This window comes from Talpa occidentalis, unplaced genomic scaffold (assembly GCF_014898055.3).
Source record: "Talpa occidentalis isolate TD23 unplaced genomic scaffold, MPIMG_talOcc4v2.1 talOcc4.11, whole genome shotgun sequence".
Taxonomy (NCBI): domain Eukaryota; kingdom Metazoa; phylum Chordata; class Mammalia; order Eulipotyphla; family Talpidae; genus Talpa; species Talpa occidentalis.
Genome location: NW_023601104.1, coordinates 27,785,477 through 27,803,360, shown reverse-complemented (window position 1 = coordinate 27,803,360; position 17,884 = coordinate 27,785,477). Strand labels below are relative to the sequence as shown.

At 33.0% G+C, this 17,884-nt stretch overlaps 1 protein-coding gene across 2 annotated transcripts in view; it reads left to right on the top strand.

Moving 5' to 3' along the window:
• The window catches only part of VPS13C (vacuolar protein sorting 13 homolog C), a 194,053-nt gene that overhangs the window by 70,231 nt on the left and 105,938 nt on the right, over positions 1-17,884 (top strand). For both annotated transcript variants that reach the window (XM_054687747.1, XM_037502618.2), the window contains exons 29-41: positions 817-979; positions 1,718-1,834; positions 3,392-3,495; positions 3,700-3,867; positions 4,355-4,659; positions 6,556-6,703; positions 7,630-7,738; positions 8,479-8,612; positions 10,718-10,874; positions 11,912-11,991; positions 13,074-13,133; positions 14,346-14,502; positions 16,679-16,795. In XM_054687747.1, the coding sequence (XP_054543722.1) occupies positions 817-979; positions 1,718-1,834; positions 3,392-3,495; positions 3,700-3,867; positions 4,355-4,659; positions 6,556-6,703; positions 7,630-7,738; positions 8,479-8,612; positions 10,718-10,874; positions 11,912-11,991; positions 13,074-13,133; positions 14,346-14,502; positions 16,679-16,795 (1,819 nt within the window). The remainder of the gene's footprint in view (positions 1-816; positions 980-1,717; positions 1,835-3,391; positions 3,496-3,699; positions 3,868-4,354; positions 4,660-6,555; positions 6,704-7,629; positions 7,739-8,478; positions 8,613-10,717; positions 10,875-11,911; positions 11,992-13,073; positions 13,134-14,345; positions 14,503-16,678; positions 16,796-17,884) is intronic.

The following is a 17,884-nucleotide window of genomic DNA, read 5'->3' as shown; positions in this document are numbered from 1 at the left end:
GATATGTAAACAGCTCACAAATTAATTTAAAAAAATAAAAAAGATAAGGCCATTATGGTTTTGGAAAATTCTTTAATGACTAAGAACTCAGTCATAATTGTACTATAAAATATTTAAAGGGCCTCCCTGGTGGCGCAAGGGGTTAAGACGCAACCTATGAAGCTATCTGCAGCCTCTGCAGCACAAGTTCGATCCCCAGCCAGAGAGCTGCCCACATGGTGTAGCAGACCTCTCCTGACTCACCTGCTCCTCCCTTCAGCAGTGTATTTCACAGTCTGCCTGTTCTGTTCCCCACTCTGTCTCTGGTGGGTCCTCTCACCCCTCACATCTCTGTACCCCAGTTATAATATGCATAAATAAATAAATCTTTAAAAAAATAAAATATTTTATTCTTATGAATGTCACATATAAAATCATTTCTGACATAGTAATAACATGTTGATTCTGGAGTTTCATGTTCTAACTTGTGTGTTTTATATTATAATAAATAGTCCATTAAAGAGCCAAAAAATATCATATGCATGTTGAATATTGTGATGGCCATGGCAAGCAGGTTATAGGCTCCATGATAATTATGCTTGGGAAATGGGGCAGTTAAGTTACTTTGATACTCAAATGAGCTTCTGAAGTGTGTAAGTTTTATTTCCTCTCCATATGTTGCCAATTTAAGGAGTCTGGATTGCAAATCTTCTCTACCTTCCTTCTAAGCTGTGGAAGGCAGTGAAGCAAGCCTAGCTGGAAGCCTTTTGGGTCCATTGTGGAGATTATTGGTGTAATTGACCTAGGAAACTCATTTTCTTCTTTAACCATTTCTAGGTGGCTTTTTCGTCTTTAAATCTGTTGCTACAAACCCAAGCTCTTCTCTCTTCTATTAATTTCCTGATGACCATTATTCAATCAGGTGACCAAAACATGAGTGATACCAAAGATATACAAATTTCAACTGAAAGGCAACAAAAAAGTTCAGCTCTGCAGAAAGGTATGAAAAATACTTTTTTTTTTGGTTTTTGTTAGGAAGGGTTTCGGAATTCTAGAGCTATCTGGGGAATCAGAGAGCTCATGTGGTTCTGTCATTACATTCCATTTTCCATACTTCTCACCAAACCAAATGATAATCAGGTGACTGATATAATGCAAATATAATTTATATTCTTTTAAAAATGTCTTGTTTTTATTCTTAACCTTTGTGGTGGTGGTGGTGGATGCCTTTTGTGGGAAATAGGGGAAGAAGACCTCTATTAACACTGAACTGTTCCTCACCTCTCTGTTTGCTTCTTTTTGGGCATCTGAAGGGGCCCCATAGAGGTTTAGTCTTCCTTTCCATTTTACTTATAAAGAAATCAAGACCTGAGACAGGAGGGTATGGATGCTGGAATAGTTGGTCAAGAGCCTAGAGTTTGGAACAGAAAGAATTTTGTTCGTATCCTGATGCTGCTATTTAAACTATGTGACTACAGGCTATCATTTGAATTCTTATTTCAGTGTCCTTATTTATTTTTGCTGTTTTTCTTGTTTTTAAATTATTAAACAGCTCACTATTAAAAGTGCAAACTCTATAGAACATATAAAACAAGAAAGTTTTTGAAATCTTTAAGAATTTGAGGATTTTATAATATTTTAAAACAAAACTGTGGGTTAGTTAATATAGGGTAAAAATCTTAATAGAGTTTAGAGTACCAGGATCTCACTGTGATGGGCTGTCTTGTTTTATTTTTAGTGATTGTATCCTCTAAAGATAGTGACATTATTGACTTCAGGCTGTTTGCCAAGTTGAATGCTTTCTGTATCATTGTTTGTGATGAGAAGAACAATATTGCTGAAATCAAGATTCAAGGTAAAAGTTCTCATGGTATTAAAAAATGTTAAAAAGATAAGTGCTGTCTTTTTTTTCAGTGCTAGAGAATATGCAAATAGAAAACTGTGAAAAACTGTGAACTGTGAAAACTGGTTCATTTTATTTTATCATGGTATAGGACAGTATGTTCTTTCAACTCCTTGGAATGTAGATGTTGGTCAGGAGCTGACCAACAAATTGAACCACACATACTAGTGTTTTGGACCTCTCTAAGAGTTGTCTTGGTGATAAAAAGGGATACTAATATCAACGAAGGGATGCTACTGATGGGCTAGGATAAGTGTCAATCCAAAATTCAGATTAAGATCTATGACTAAGCTTTATTTTGGTACAAATGTAAAGCAATATTATAATAAATAATGAAACCTATGAACCTATTCTTTTATGCAAAAGCTAGCAAAACAAATCTAGCTTTTTCGCTGACTCTTTACCAACATATTGTGAGCTGGTAAAGATAAGGATTATGTTTAATAAAATTCTTGAAGCACTTAAAAACAAGACACTAGTTTTTTTCCCTTGGTTTCTTCTCAACTGGCAGTGCATCACTAAGTCTGAAATTGCTTCATGACACTTTTATAGCTTCCATATCAATGGCTAGATATAAGGTATGAAGGGTTTACTAAATTCCCAAGATAATTTATTTACATTGGATTTAGTTTTTTTGGAAGTTTGAAAATTAAAATAATTATTTTTTTTTCTATAAGCAATTTATACTTTATTTGAAACATGGTGTTAATTCATAAATGTTGAAGATACTCAAGAAATCATTTCTGAACAGACTACTTCCCACAACATCATGGAAGCAATCTCCTTGCATGCTTTCTTCCCCCCTCCCCCATTCTCCCTCAGGAAAATCTCATTTTTCGTGGAAGTAACACTGCATTGTAACATTATATAAGCTTCAGGTGTTTTACCATTAAAAGTTAATACCCATATACACTACATTAAGTTCATTATTAAAGGTCTGATCCTAGCCTATCACCATACAATTGACCACATTACCCAATTTACTAACCTCCCTACCCATTCCCTTCTGATAATCGCTAATTAGTCTCAGAGTCTAAAAGTTTATTTTTATTTTATTTAGTTCATCCATTTGTTTCTTTGTATAACCACATGAGTAAAATCATGGTGCTCTTTCTCTAACTTATTTCACTAAGCATAATATCCTCTAGATCCATCCATTTGTTGCAGATGGCGAGATGTCATTGTTTTTTATAGTTGAGTATTCCCTTGTGTGTGTGTGTATGTTTTAATTTGCATTTCTCTGATAATAAGAGATGATGAGCATCTTTTCATGTGCTTTTTGGCTACCTGTATGTGTTCTTTGGAGATGTGTCCACATAATTTTTTTTAATGAATTTATAGGTGTCATTGTTTATAAAACTAAAAGTACCTAATATCACAACTTATTTATTAATTAGAAGTTCATTGATAAATTAAAAAAAACACAAGAAAATTATGAGTGGAAAGAAATATATTAAGATCTTATTATAATAAATTTGTAAAAATAATAGTAATAAAATTTTTTTTCAGGCCTTGATTCCTCTCTTTCTCTTCAGTCAAGAAAGCAGTCACTGTTTGCTAGACTGGAAAACATTATTGTCACAGATGTTGATCCTAAGACAATTCATAAAAAGGTAGGTGGTAGTAAATACTTAGTTTTTTTAAATTAAATATGAGATTTTGCATTTAAATATGTTTATTTTTAAAATATTAATTAAATACATTTTGATAGAGAAATGTTTATTTCTATAATAATTATAAATATAAACCCTTTTTAAATGGGATTTTACTTGTTGCCATCTTCTTGGATAGAGTACATTCAAATCTCTGCTTTTCAGGCTGTGTCAATAATGGGAAATGAAGTTTTTCGTTTTAACTTGGATTTGTATCCAGATGCTACCGAGGGGGATTCCTATACTGACATGTCCAAAGTGGATGGTGTGGTGTCACTGAATGTTGGCTGTATTCAGATTGTCTATCTTCATAAATTCCTCATGTCACTTCTGGTAAAATTGCTGTTTACATATTTTCAACCTAGAAATACTTAAATAACTTTGAATTTAATACTTAATAAACTTTGGATTTTAGAGTGTGTGTTGCCTTGATTATAGGTTGAATTTATGTATTAATGTAGAAGTCAAAACCTCTCTTCAACAGTTGAAATATGAATTCTTTAATGCTTTCTGTTACATCTGGAATTATTTTTGCTATCACATAATGAAACCTAACTTTTCAAGTACAAAGGCTGTTAAAATATTTTTTTTTCTCTTTTCCTCAGCATATAACATTAACATTGGTCCGTTGACTCATAAATATAGATGGGTAATCAATAAGTATAGGTAGATAATTAATAATTCTTTCCTAACTCTAGAAAAAATAGACTTCAACTGAAAGTTAACTATTAGGAAAAAAAATAATACATAAAAAGATCATGTTGTTAATATAGTACCTGATTTCCGTATGATTTTCTCCTTTTATACTTTGTGTCCACAGAGCTTCCTGAACAATTTCCAGGTAGCCAAAGAGGCTCTCAGTACTGCCACTGCCCAGGCTGCAGAAAAAGCTGCCACAAGTGTGAAAGATCTTGCTCAGAGGAGTTTTCGTGTTTCTGTCAATATTGATTTGAAAGCACCAGTAATAGTTATACCACAGTCTTCTGTTTCCACAAATGCGGTAGTGGTAGATCTTGGGTTAATCAGAGTTCAAAATCAGTTCAGCCTGGTGTCTGGTGAAAACTTCTTAAACCCTCCAGTAATTGATAGAATGGATGTACAGCTCACAACACTTAAACTTTCTAGGTATGTCTTTCAGTAATTATTGATGTATTTAATATTTTCCATGAAATTTTATTATCATTGAACCTCTTATCAGAGCAGTTTATTTTTTTATTTTTATTTTTTAAAAAATAACTAAGGATTCTTTTTTCTTTTTTAAGATTTATTTATTTATTTATTTATACAAGCACTGGGTATAGTCAGAAGCGCAGGAGGGTGAGATTCTTTTTTTGATGAACTTTTTATTTAAAAAATTTCAAACCTCTAGAAAATTGAAAAAATAGTACCATCAATGTGCCTATGTTGCTTTCCTTGATTCACCATTGTTTATATTTGCTTTAAGTCTGTATATGTATTATCATTTAAAACTTTTAAATTTATTTCTTATTGTGATATAAGCTACATGTAACATTGTATAGGCTTCATGTAACAAGGAAGTGGTTGGATATTTGTATATGATCTGAAATTATCACTACAGTAAATGTAGTTAATATCCATCACTGTACATACTTACAAAAATGTTTTTTTTTCTTGTAATGAGAACTTTTAAGATCTCATCTAGTATCTCTACAACTCACCATGCTGTACATTATATCCCAGGACTTATTTTATAGCTGGAAGTTAAAACATTTTTGCTAAACCTTTTGAGAACAGACATCTTAACCCTTTGCCCCTAAATTGTTCAGCATATTATCTCTTAAGAACAAGGATATTTGTCCTCTTACATAAGTACAATGCCATTGTTGAATTCTGGAAATTTTACATTGATCTAATATGCAGTTAATATTTCAGATTTTGCCAGTTGTTCTAGGAATGTCCATCATAGTAATTTTTTCCTTGATCCAGGATCACAAATGGCATTTAATTGTATACTATACTGCTAAGGGAAGGGGGAGTGTATTCTGTACTGATAGTTCTCCAGCTTTTCTTTGCTTTTATCATGCTGATAGTTCTGAAGAGTAGTCTAGTAATTTTCCAATTTGGTTTTGTCTCAGTGATTCCTCATGATTTAACTGAGCTTACATATTTTGGGAAGAAATACTGTGTAATAATGATGTGTTCATAAGGCTCTAGATTACAAATGAAAGCATGTATGATTCATTTTAAAGTAACTTAATACCATTCAAAGGGACTTCATTATCCTTAATTAAAAAGGAATGATTATAAAGTAATACTCCTAGAAAAAGAACTTTATGAAACTCATTAGAAAATGCTAATTGTGGGGCCTCCCTGGTGGCGCAAGGGGTTAAGACACAACCTATGAAGGTATCTGCAGCCATTACAACATGAGTTCGATCCCTGGCCAGGGAGCTACCCACATGGCACAGCAGACCTCTCCTGACTCGCCCACTGCTCCCCTCAGCCGTATATTTCAGTCAGTCTGCCTGTTCTGCTCCCCACTCTATCTCTGGTGAATCCTCTCACCCCTTACACTTCTGGCCTGTACCTCAGTCCTGTATGCATAAATAAATAAATCTTTTAAAAAGAAAAGAAAATGCTAATTGTCCATTTTGCCATTTTTTTCTTTAGTCTCTGTATCAAGGACATATCAGTCCTTGAACAACAGTGATGCTTTCCTCTATGTCTTCAACAACATGAATTTCTTTTTAATATTTATTCAACATTTATTTTGAATTTATTTTTTATTTTGAAATATTTTAATTGAATATTCCATTGTCACCTATTTACTATTGAAGGAAAAAATTTTCCTAATGGCTGATTTGTATATCACTTAGTATAATCTGTCCCTGAGAGCAAATTGTAGACTAAGTTAATTATAGATTGACATTAGAAGACACTCACATGGTATTTTTTTAAATCAAATCACTTCAAGCAGTAACTTTAAAGCAGTGTTTTTTGAATATGTTGCATTCCCCTCCGTTGTTTATGCATATATGTCTCAATTATGTTTTTCACTAGGACAGTGATCCAGCCAGGTATCTCCCATCCTGATATTCAACTGTTGCACCCAATTAATTTGGAGTTTTCTGTAGATCGCAATCTGGCTGCATCTTGGTACCATAAGGTGCCTGTTGTAGAAATTAAAGGACATCTTGAGTCAATGAATGTAAGTATATGAGTAAAGAAAGTTTTGTTATTGAAATTTTAGAATGAAGACATTCACAGTTTGAGTTCAAATAATGTGGTATTATTTAAGTAGAATTTGATCTTCAGTAAAATGTTATTTAAGTTTTAATTTTGCTATATACATACATGTTAGCAGAGATCTGTATGTAAATTATTAACATGTCATATGACTCATCCTGTATGTTGTATACACACTTACTTTTAAGTTAGCTCATTACTCCTAAGATAATTATAGTATTGAGGGAAATACCCATTTTTTTATATTGAAGACAGTCTTATTTCATTGATATTTATTGTTTAAAAAGTGAAATTTATGTTTTCCGAATTTGTCACTTTAAAAAAACATTACATTTCTTTAAGCATTCCTGACTTTTAGTGAGGATAATGTAATTGAGTAAATACAACTAATGTTGAATCATGAATTACATTTTTTTCCTCTGAACATTTTCTTATTTTTGAGAATGAAAGTTTTAACATCAAATTATTAGTAAGGGCCTCCCTGGTGGTGCAGTGGGGTTGAGTGCCGCACTGTGAAGCCTGGCAGCATGGTTTCGATTCCTGGCCCGTCAGGGAGATAGCCACATGGTATGGCAAACCTCTCCTGCCTTGCCTGCTGCTCCCCTCAGCAGTGTTTTTGGTTCTGCCTGTTCTGCTCCCTGCTCTGTGTCTGGTGAATTCTCTCACCCTCGTGCATCTCTGGCCTGTACCCCAGTTCTTGTATAAATAAATAAATCTTTAAAAAAATAATTAGTGAAGTACTTGAGTGGGCAGTGATTATATAATTTTTCAGTTAATGATAGGATTTTTTTCTTCCTTGTTTTGTTACCAGAAATTTATTTTCTGTATTAAAGTTGTTTCATTTTAAGGTGAAATATGTATCTTTTCTTTTAACTTAATATTTCACAGGTTAGTCTAAATCAAGAAGATCTTAATCTTCTATTTAAAATACTGACAGAAAATCTTGGTGAAGTTACTGAAGACTTGAGTAAAGTAAAACCAAAACAACAAACAACAGGTAAGGAACTGACACTCGGTGGAATTAGACATGTATCTGTTTCACAAGGTAGTAGGATGACAACTAATAAAAATGAAGTAAACAAATGCATATTTATAAATTGTTACTTGTTATTAAGAAAACAAAAAAGATGGTTTTGAATAAAAACTTAGGTTGAAATGATTTCCTTTAAGCCAAAGTCAGTTACAGGAATAGATTTTTTTCTAAAGTGCTTAAGTTAGGAGCCATAAATAAAGGTTTCTAATTGTTACCAGACTCAAGGGGTTAAGATTTGGATGTGTTAAGCAATAGATCAGACCCAAGTTTGTTGAAGAAAGAGTAGTTTAATTACCTGTGACATATGAAGGCATGGAAGTAGATGTCCGAAGAATACTTACCTGGTAGAAGATCAGAAAGGGGAAAGAGCAAAAGTAGAGCAATGAAGTCTTAGGTAATTGGATGATGGAGCACTGCGTAGCATTGGGCATCTGTGCAGGTGCTGAGGATAGAACATGATTACACATACATACATCATAAATTCAGGAAATGGCAGTTCAGTTCCTCCCCAGTGGGGATTGTAATATGCCGATGACACCGATGGCTACTTCAGGTTTTTCGGGATAGGAACTGTGGCTGCCTTGCTTTGTGGGTTGCTCAAAATCCATAGACATGGTAGGAACCTAATAGTTAGCAAGATAAGTGAATATTTGTGGAAGAAATATGTAAATAGAAGTGAATGTTTTTCTTTTCAACATCTTTAGGTGAAATTAAAGAGTTACTGGAAGTCTCTACATCACAAGACATACTTGATTCACAAGGTACTTTAACAGCTGGAGTGGAAGAAATTAGATCTGTAGATATCATTAATATTCTGCTGAATTTTGAAATCAAAGAGGTATGTAATTTTTATCTGTTTTTGTAAAATAAAGTGAGTACATAATGGATATTTCGAATTACTGTATAAAAATAAATTTATAGATTATTGATATGGATTTTAAAAAAGATTATATAGACTACTTACATCTAGCAGTAATATAAAATTTGAGAGTTTATCTAAGATGAGTTATATTTGGGGGATATAATATTCCATTGTAGCATGGCCTGTAACATGCTTTTCAAATGATTGCAGGACAGATGGAATATGACTTGCTTTGGATCTCATATAGGAAAGGCAGGAAAGGAAACAATGATGAAGGAATCCTTTGCAAACTTGATAAATTTTTTATAGAATAAAACACAGTATGTCTATTAAAAATATTTTTTACCACTATCTGTTTCTGTTGCTAATTCTTGAGAAGAGAGTATGTAGATTTTTCTTTTCTATAGTCATACATTGAGCAAATATTCATTCATTGCATGTACTAGGTGCTAAGGATCCAGAGGTAAAAGGCATAGAATCTGAACTCAAATAAGAAAATAATTAAAAAATTTTTAAGTGTTCTCATTAAAGTATGCCCCTAGGGTACAACTGGAAGTTCTGACAATAATGGTAGGGAAGAGGTACTTATATAGCCTGAGAGGGTCAGGAAAGATTTCCTGGAGGAAGCAAAAGGGGCTGGGGCAGGTTAAAAAGAGAAATAGGTAAAGCGGTCTGAATCTGTGAGAGAGCTTATTTTGATACAGGGACTTGCAAGCTCTGTCTACAAAATCCTATCATCGTTAAGTCCTTGTATGAGGTTATTATAAGCTTTTTCTGAGTTAAAAATAATAAACTTAAACAATCAGTTTTGTTTTTTCATCTGAAATAAATACTTTGAAACTAATTTCTTTCATGCTAAGCCTCCAGTGTTTTTCTGGTTTAATATCAGAGTTATTAAAGATTTTTAAGTTTTGATAATTGAAAGCTATTTGATGAATAATATTTTGCAAATAGACATCATTAACCCATTACATAGAAAACCCATTAGTCCTTTTCAGTGCCATTTGTCATGCATGTTATTATATTTTATTTTATTTTTTTTTATTTATTTATTTTTTTTTATAGAGGCATGTTTTCTTTCTGTCTTTCTGTCTTTCTGTCTTTCTGTCTTTCTGTCTTTCTGTCTTTCTGTCTTTCTGTCTTTCTGTCTTTCTGTCTTTCTGTCTTTCTGTCTTTCTGTCTTTCTGTCTTTCTGTCTTTCTGTCTTTCTTGTCTTTCTTTTCTTTCTTTCTTCATGCACTGGGTACAGTCAGAAGCGCGGGAGGGTGAGAGAATTCACCAGAGCCAGAGCGGGGAGCAGAGCAGGCAGAAGGACCGAAGTACACTGCTGAGGGGAGCAGCGGGCGGCAGGAGAGGTCTGCGCGCCATGTGGGACCCTCCTCCGGTGGCCGGGAGGCAGCCGGGGATGGAACCGGCGCCGCAGAGGCCGCGGGCAGCTTCGCAACCCAGCGCTCAACCGCTGCGCCATCGGGGAGGCCCACGCATGTTATTATAGTTCCCTTCCCTTAGGACAGTGATTGGGATGGGGGAAGCAATTTGCATTATCTCCTCAGGCTTTCATTGACTTTGTTTGACCACATTTTTGGTGATCACTGTCTGGTAAGAGGAAACTGCTGATAAACAGGGTGAAAGCCAGAGATGCTACTACAGTTCCTACAGTGCACAGGGCTGCTCCCTACTATAAAGAGATACCCAGTCCAAAATATCAGTGGTGCCTGTATTGAGAAGCCTTGCCTTAGTATCATAGAGTTGAACATTGATCTTAAAGACTTTTAGATGAAAGACCATACATCAGATTAGGACTTCTGGGAAGAAGGAAGAATCTTATTTTTTTTTTTATTTTTTAAAATTTTACCTTGAAAACCACTAATATATAGTGTCTGTACTTCAAAAGTCTGAACAAAAGTGTGCTTTTTAAAATAAGTAACACTTGGCAATTTCCAGGAATAGACAGAATAAGCATCTTTATAGATTGTGAGAATTTTTTTTGTTATTTTGTGCTGTATGATTGTTAAATTATTGGCATGACTTCATTGTCTATTAGTGAAATAGCTTGTAGTCATACTGCTACATTTTTCTAGGTTGTGATTACTTTGATGAAAAAAGCAGAAAAGAGAGGACGACCTTTACATGAATTAAATATCCTGCAGCTTGGAATGGAAGCTAGAGTTAAAACCTACGATCTGACTGCTGAAGCTTACCTAAAAAAAATTAGTATGCGATGCTTTGAGTTCACTGGTAAGTACAACTATATAGTATGTGTAAATTATTCATGTAATAGACATGTGATTCCTACCATTTTGTCACCATTAAGTATATTTGTTGGTGTCACTATGATTAGTTTTTGAGTTGAAATTTAGTACACTTATGCAAAAAAAAATCTGACATTTAAATTTATCTTATGAGTTATTTATCATAAAGTAAGAATATATTTAAATGTATTAATTTAGCACAAAATAGAATAACATCACAAAAGTAAAGTATATGCCATCAGTATGTATACATAAACCTTTAGTACTTGTAAAACATTTCCATTTTATTATAACTCTGCCACGAGAACTGATACATGTTACACACTCAGGATCCAAGTACAATACCCAGGTGTAGAGTCCAGATGCCCTTTTTGAAAAGGTGAGTTAATTTACTAGGAAGTATGACATTTTGCTTTTTAAAAATTAATTGTTTAGTTACATCAGTGTTTTTTACTTGTTATTAATACATAACTGTGAAAATAAAAATTTAACAATACAAAAATGTAGAGAGGAAAAATTCAACATTATTTTGTGTTGTGTTCTCAATCATTTTCTCTCAAATAAATACTAAGGTATTGTTGAGTGAGTATGCTTGCCCTTTCAAATTCACTTTCTAAATTTTACCAAACCAATTTTTAAAGTTGCTGTGGATGTTAAAAGTTTGCAGGAACTTCATGGGGTATTTTTAAGTAAACTTGTATGAAGAATAATTCCTAGTTTAGTTATTTTATAGCTTTGTTCTTTACTACATTATGTAATTTGTTCAAATAAGTAATACCAATAGTACCATGTATTACAGGAGTGCAATTGACTCTTGCAGGATATTGTTTTATGGAGTCTTTTTTTTTCCCCACAGCAAATTTCATTAAGGTATAATTTATATACAATAAAATTCATTCTTCTTAGTGTACAATTCATTGAATTTTGACAAACATAAATTTGTGTAACTGATTAGTTTGTTTTAAAACATATTAGAAACGTTTAAGAGACTCAATGGATCAACTCTCTCTTTTTCTCTTTTAGATTCTAAAGGAGAGCCTCTGCACATTATTAACTCTTCTAATGTAACTGATGAACCCCTTCTGAAAATGTTATTGACAAAGGTATCTGGTTTCATTTCTAGAATTTTCTAATATTTTAATATATAGTTATATAACCCCCCATATTTAATATTTCACTTTTTATTCCTACAACTTTTTTTTCAAAAAATGGTTAATTATAGTGAATTATATAAGTATCTAACAATGCTGAATAATTTCGGTAACCTTTGAGTTATTCTATTTTGTTGAATGAGTGGGAATATACAAAGTTCCATTATAACTGGAAGCAATTTTGTGGTAATCTAGATTTACTATCATTTCCCCTACTTTTAGCATTTCCTCCCAGATAAAGAATTTGAGTTTTTGCTTTTACAAATGTGAGAAATGCATGTGGCCATTTTTTTCCATATTCTTCTTTGCCATTAAGAACATTTATAAGGGGAACCAAATAAGAAATCAGTGTAAAAAGAAAATAACAATAACAGTACAAAACACAACAAAGCAAAAACAGACAATTATAAGCCAGAGATATACTGCAGGGGAGGAGAAGGGAGAGGGGAGAGAGAGAGTGTACAATGAATTGTACACTAGAGAGGAGCGCAGGGGACTGTGGTGATGGTGCATGGGTGCCTTGGGGAAGGAAATTCTATGGGGACTCAATTTGAGGGGGTGGGGGGAAACAAATATTGTCTAAAAAATGTAAAAAATGGTAAATGTTAAAATAAAAAAATAATTAAAAATAAATAAAATAAAATGAGGTAGAAAAAAAAGAACTACATTTATAGTGTTTTCATAGCATTCTTTGAAAAGTAAAGAATAGGGGCCTCCCTGGTGGTGCAAGGGGTTAGGACGCAACCTATGAAGCTGTCCGCAGCCACTGCAGCACGAGTTTGATCCTCAGCCAGGGAGCTACCCACATGGCACGGCAGACCTCTCCTGAACTCGCCTGCTGCTCCCCTCAGCAGTGTATTTCAGTCAGTCTGCTTGTTCTGCTCCCCACTCTGTCTCTGGTGAATCCTCTCACCCACCGCGTCTCTGGCCTGTACCCCAGATCTTGTATGCATAAATAAATAAATCTTAAAAAAAAAAAGGTAAAGAATAAATGTATTTTCATTGTGTGAAGTCTAATCCTTCACTATTTGTAGGCGAACAGTGATGGACCAGAATTTAAAACTATTCATGACAGTACCAAGCAGAGACTGAAGGTAAATCTAATTCACAATAAGAATATGTTACATTAATGTTTATATCTAATTTCATAGCCATCTTCACTTCTGAGATTGTGAGTTCTAAAATTAGAATGAGGGTGGAAATAATAGTAAACTTGATCTTGTAAAGAAAAGAAATGGATATGGAGATGAAATTAAATTTACAGAATGTTTGATTTCCTAAATGATTGTTTCCCAGATTTGAATTAATGACTGCTGTCATATATACAGTAATAAACGTTTTCTCCTCAAGTTTTATTATTTTGTTAGTTGTTTACATAGCTGTCATTTTTCAGGGTGCATTTTAATACTAGTATATGTACACATACTTCACTGACCCTCTGTCAAATCGCCTGTGTCCTGTCCCCTTCTGGATTATTTCATCTGGCATGATCACCTCAAGATCCATCTAATTTTGTCCTGAAAAGCACTGTTTCATGTTTTTTAATAACTGAGTAGTATTTCATTGAATATATAATCCACAATTCATTCAGTCTTATGTTGTTGGATACTTAGTTTCCATGACTTGACTATTCTGAATAATGCTGTTATAAACATAGACGTGCTTAAATTTTTTTGTATTAGAGCTTTAATTTTCCTTTGGTAAAGACATACATACTAGTGGTATCACTGCATCATATGATATTTCCATGTTTATTTTGTTAAGGTACCTCCATACTGCTTTCCATAGAGGCTGTACCAAATTGCATTCTCACCAACAGTGGTTGGGTTCCTTTTTTTTTTTTTTTTCTAATACACTTTTTTAAGGGTTTTTTTTTCACTATGATTATTTGAGCTAGTGTTGATAAATGTGTTAAGTGTATGAATTATATGTTGGTTATAGGATTAGAATAAAATTAAGGACAAGGCTAAAACATATCTTAGTACAGACATTGCTCACAGTCCTTTTGAGCATATATAACATTGTCTTAGAACCATCTGAAATGTGATTGACTTAAGGCTTGATAATACTTCTAATCTTTGCTTATAACCTAGCAACTTCTGTTAGAATTATGGACCAGTGTGGGATTGGACAGAATGTTAGTTTATTATATGGAAAGTATTAAAGTTGTTATAGTGATTTGTTTCTTTAAATTTTTTTCTAAGACCCTGGATTGAACTGTTATTTTGTTACTTGTGTATGTTGAAATTTAACATGAAAATGTTACCATATCTGAAATCTGCCTCTCTATTTGTTCATTATTGTAGGTTTCATTTTCATCCTTAGACTTAGTACTTCATTTGGAAGCTTTATTGTCCTTGATGGATATTTTATCATCCTCTGTTCCATCCTCTGAACTGTCCTCTTCTGAGAAGGAATCTGAGCTGAAATCAATTGTGGGGGAGTCCAGAAGTGTCATCCAAGGTGATATTAAATTTTGAGCCATGGTCTAATACTCTATCTGAAGTTTAATAATCAAATAATAGTTTTCGTATGCAAGTTAAGTATTTAGCCCCTTAAATAAGTTAATAGCTGTTCTGGCAGATTGGATTTGTTTCAAAAGAAAGCAAATTTTATCCCTATATTGTTATAGGGTAATTTAGTGGGGGATTTTAAATAAATGTTTAATATTAGTCATGTATTTATATTTGATTTCACTGCCTAACTTTTGCTTGAAGTTAAGTATACTTTGTACTGATCTCTTTGCAGTCTTTTCTCCAATGAAAGTGAGAAAGGAAAAAGATTAAAATATGAATACAGTTAGGCATAGTAACAAAGGCCCACTTCAGTCAGTCAAGTAAATCTATCTGGTGTTCAACAATTTTAAATGCTTTGCAAGACACACAAAGAGGAATCTCATGGAAGAGATACTCATTTCGATTTCTAATCGCTATCTTTAAATCACTTACAGGTCTGGGTGCATTATCTTCAGATATGTGACTTGTATGTGAAATATTAGATGTAATTATCCTGCATGAACGTGCATCTATTTTTAAGCCAAATATCATTTTAATTAATTAGTTTTTCTTCAGTATCATATTATGTGTATTTTCTGACATCTAATAATTTTATTTCCATACCTTTGTCAGTTTGAGTTATATCTATATTACTGGCATCTTTAAAGTATAAAACCATCAGTAATATTGTATCTGATATAAGAATCAGATTTTTTTTTTTAAACTAGAGAGCAGAGAAATATTTTTGCTATCAACTGGAGTAAAAGGGTTTTAAATTATTTTTCTTTTTGCACTTGTAATGTTAATCTTGCAGAAATACTTCTTTATATATATGTACAGTATACACACTTGCGGCTGAGTAAGTGAAAAGTCAGTGTTCAAACATATTATAAACTACAAAAAATATTAATACAAAAAATAGTGTTCCAGTTATGCAATATTGTTGGTTTTTTGGTTTGATTATATTGCTTTAAATCTTAAGAGGGGAAAAGCTGCTGTTAGCATCTTGATTATGTAAGGATTGATATATTCATTTTTTTGTTGTTTAATTGTGGTAAAATGTACATAATACATAATTTTCCATTTTAGCCACTTTTGAATGTATAATTTGGTGATATAAAGCATATTAATTTATTGTACAATCATCACCACTATGCAAAATTTTCCATGTATATACCTATGTATTTATTTATTTATTTATTTATTATATTATTAACTATAGTCCTCATGCTGTGTATTACATCCTTGTAATTATTTTGTCACTGTTAAGTTTCTAGCTCTTGATTATTTTCGCCCATTTTGCTCACTCCTCAGTCCTCCCCTGTGGTAACCACCAATTTGTGTCTATGTGTTTGTTCATTTGTTTTGTTCTTTAGATTCCACTATAACTGGAATCATATGAATTACTCTTTGTCTTGATGTCCCATGCTTTTGCAGTGTTATATAAAAAAAGTTCTTTTTCCTCAGTCAAGACAAATCTCTAAGAAATTGTAACCTAAATTTTTCAACTAGGAGTTGGACTAAAGTAGATTAAAGGTATCCATTTGACTGTGCTTTTAAGTACATGTACACATAACAAACACTTTGTACAATATATATATTTTTAACATTAACCCTTTATGTTCTTTTATCTTAATATGTATTTTGGGATTCTTCATGGAGTAACAGGATGTTATCTAGACAAATTTGTTCTATTGTTAATAACACATTAGTGACATAGTTAATATATATTTTATTAGTTATAACTATTTTAGTTTTTTGTGAATTATTTTTCTTTGATATAATACATGATATGAAAAAGAGTTTGGAATAAAAATTTGACACTAATAGAAGCCTGCAATCTTAATATAGAGAGTTTGTTTTTCCCCTGGAAGAAACACTATAGTAAAATTTCTCTCTCACATTATTCTTTTGAGGTGCTATTAACGGTTGCCTTTATTCTTAATTTGGTGGGTTCATGCTAGTTTTTATCTTTATTGGCATTGGAAAAGTTATTCACAGTCCTGATTAGTTATTTATAATCTCAGTGGAGGCCGTTTTGGTTCTATAGTTCCTGATGTACTTTTATTCTAGTGAGTTTGAGATTATTTTGTTTGATATCATCTTTGCACTTTGCTAATCACATGTCTTCTATTACTTTTCAGTATCCAGCAGTAATTCGCAAGATGATCTGTTTGATTTAAAGATCATAGCTGAATTAAATGCATTTAATATCTTTATCTGTGATCAGAAGTGTAGCATTGCAGATATTAGGATACACGGTAAGTAATTATTCCTTGGTATAAATATTTCTGTTCTTTATGTAAACCTCTGGGAAGAATGAGCTTATGCATGGTAAATTTCTCATGAGCCATATTTTAGTTTATTTACCTTAGACTTGTGTAAACTTTTCAAAGGTGTACTTTAAAATGTTAGAAAAAAGTTAATTATGTGGGCCTCCCCGGTGGCGCAGCGGTTGAGCACTGGGTTGCGAAGCTGCCCGCAGCCTCTGTGGCGCCGGTTCGATCCCCGGCTGCTCCCCGGCCACTGGAGGAGGGTCCCACATGGTGCGCAGACCTCTCCTGCCGCCCGCTGCTCCCCTCAGCAGTGTACTTCGGTCCTTCTGCCTGCTCTGCTCCCCGCTCTGGCTCTGGTGAATTCTCTCACCCTCCCGCGCTTCTGACTGTACCCAGTGCATGTATAAACAAAACAAACAAACAAATAAATAAATAAATAAAGCATGCCTCTATAAAAAAAAAAAAAAAAAAAAGTTAATTATGATTCATGACTGACATGAGACATTCCTTGTTTTTTAAAAAAGTCAATATACATACATCTAAAACTTACTCGCTTATTGTTCTGTTTGCTTTTCCAGAATAATATAATTTTAGCTGAAATTGAAAAATGAATATCATACTAACATCTCACTGAGGAAAGAAAATGTCATTATCCTTATTTCCCTTGTCTTTTGTGCATATATAGCATCAGGAAAAGTTTCTAAAAGAAATTTTGTAAGCTTTACCCATCATCTGGTTGATAAAAGGATGAGGCAGTATTATATAATGGCTCAGAATATGCTATGATTTTAGAACCAACCTGGCAAGGTTCAAATTTTAGCTATAATACGTATTAGTGACTGACCTTGAGCAAGTTAATTAACCTTCTTCTATAAAATAGAAAATGTCATAATTTTATTCATATGGTTGTTTTAAGGATTAAGTTATACATTTACATGTATTTAGGAAAGTGCCTGCTACACGGTAAGCAGTTAAAAAAGGTAAAATGTCACTTCCATTCAACAAATATTACTAAGTACTTATTTTATGGAATGTTTTGAACTCATTTCTAAGCTCAGCTACAGCAACTTTTGA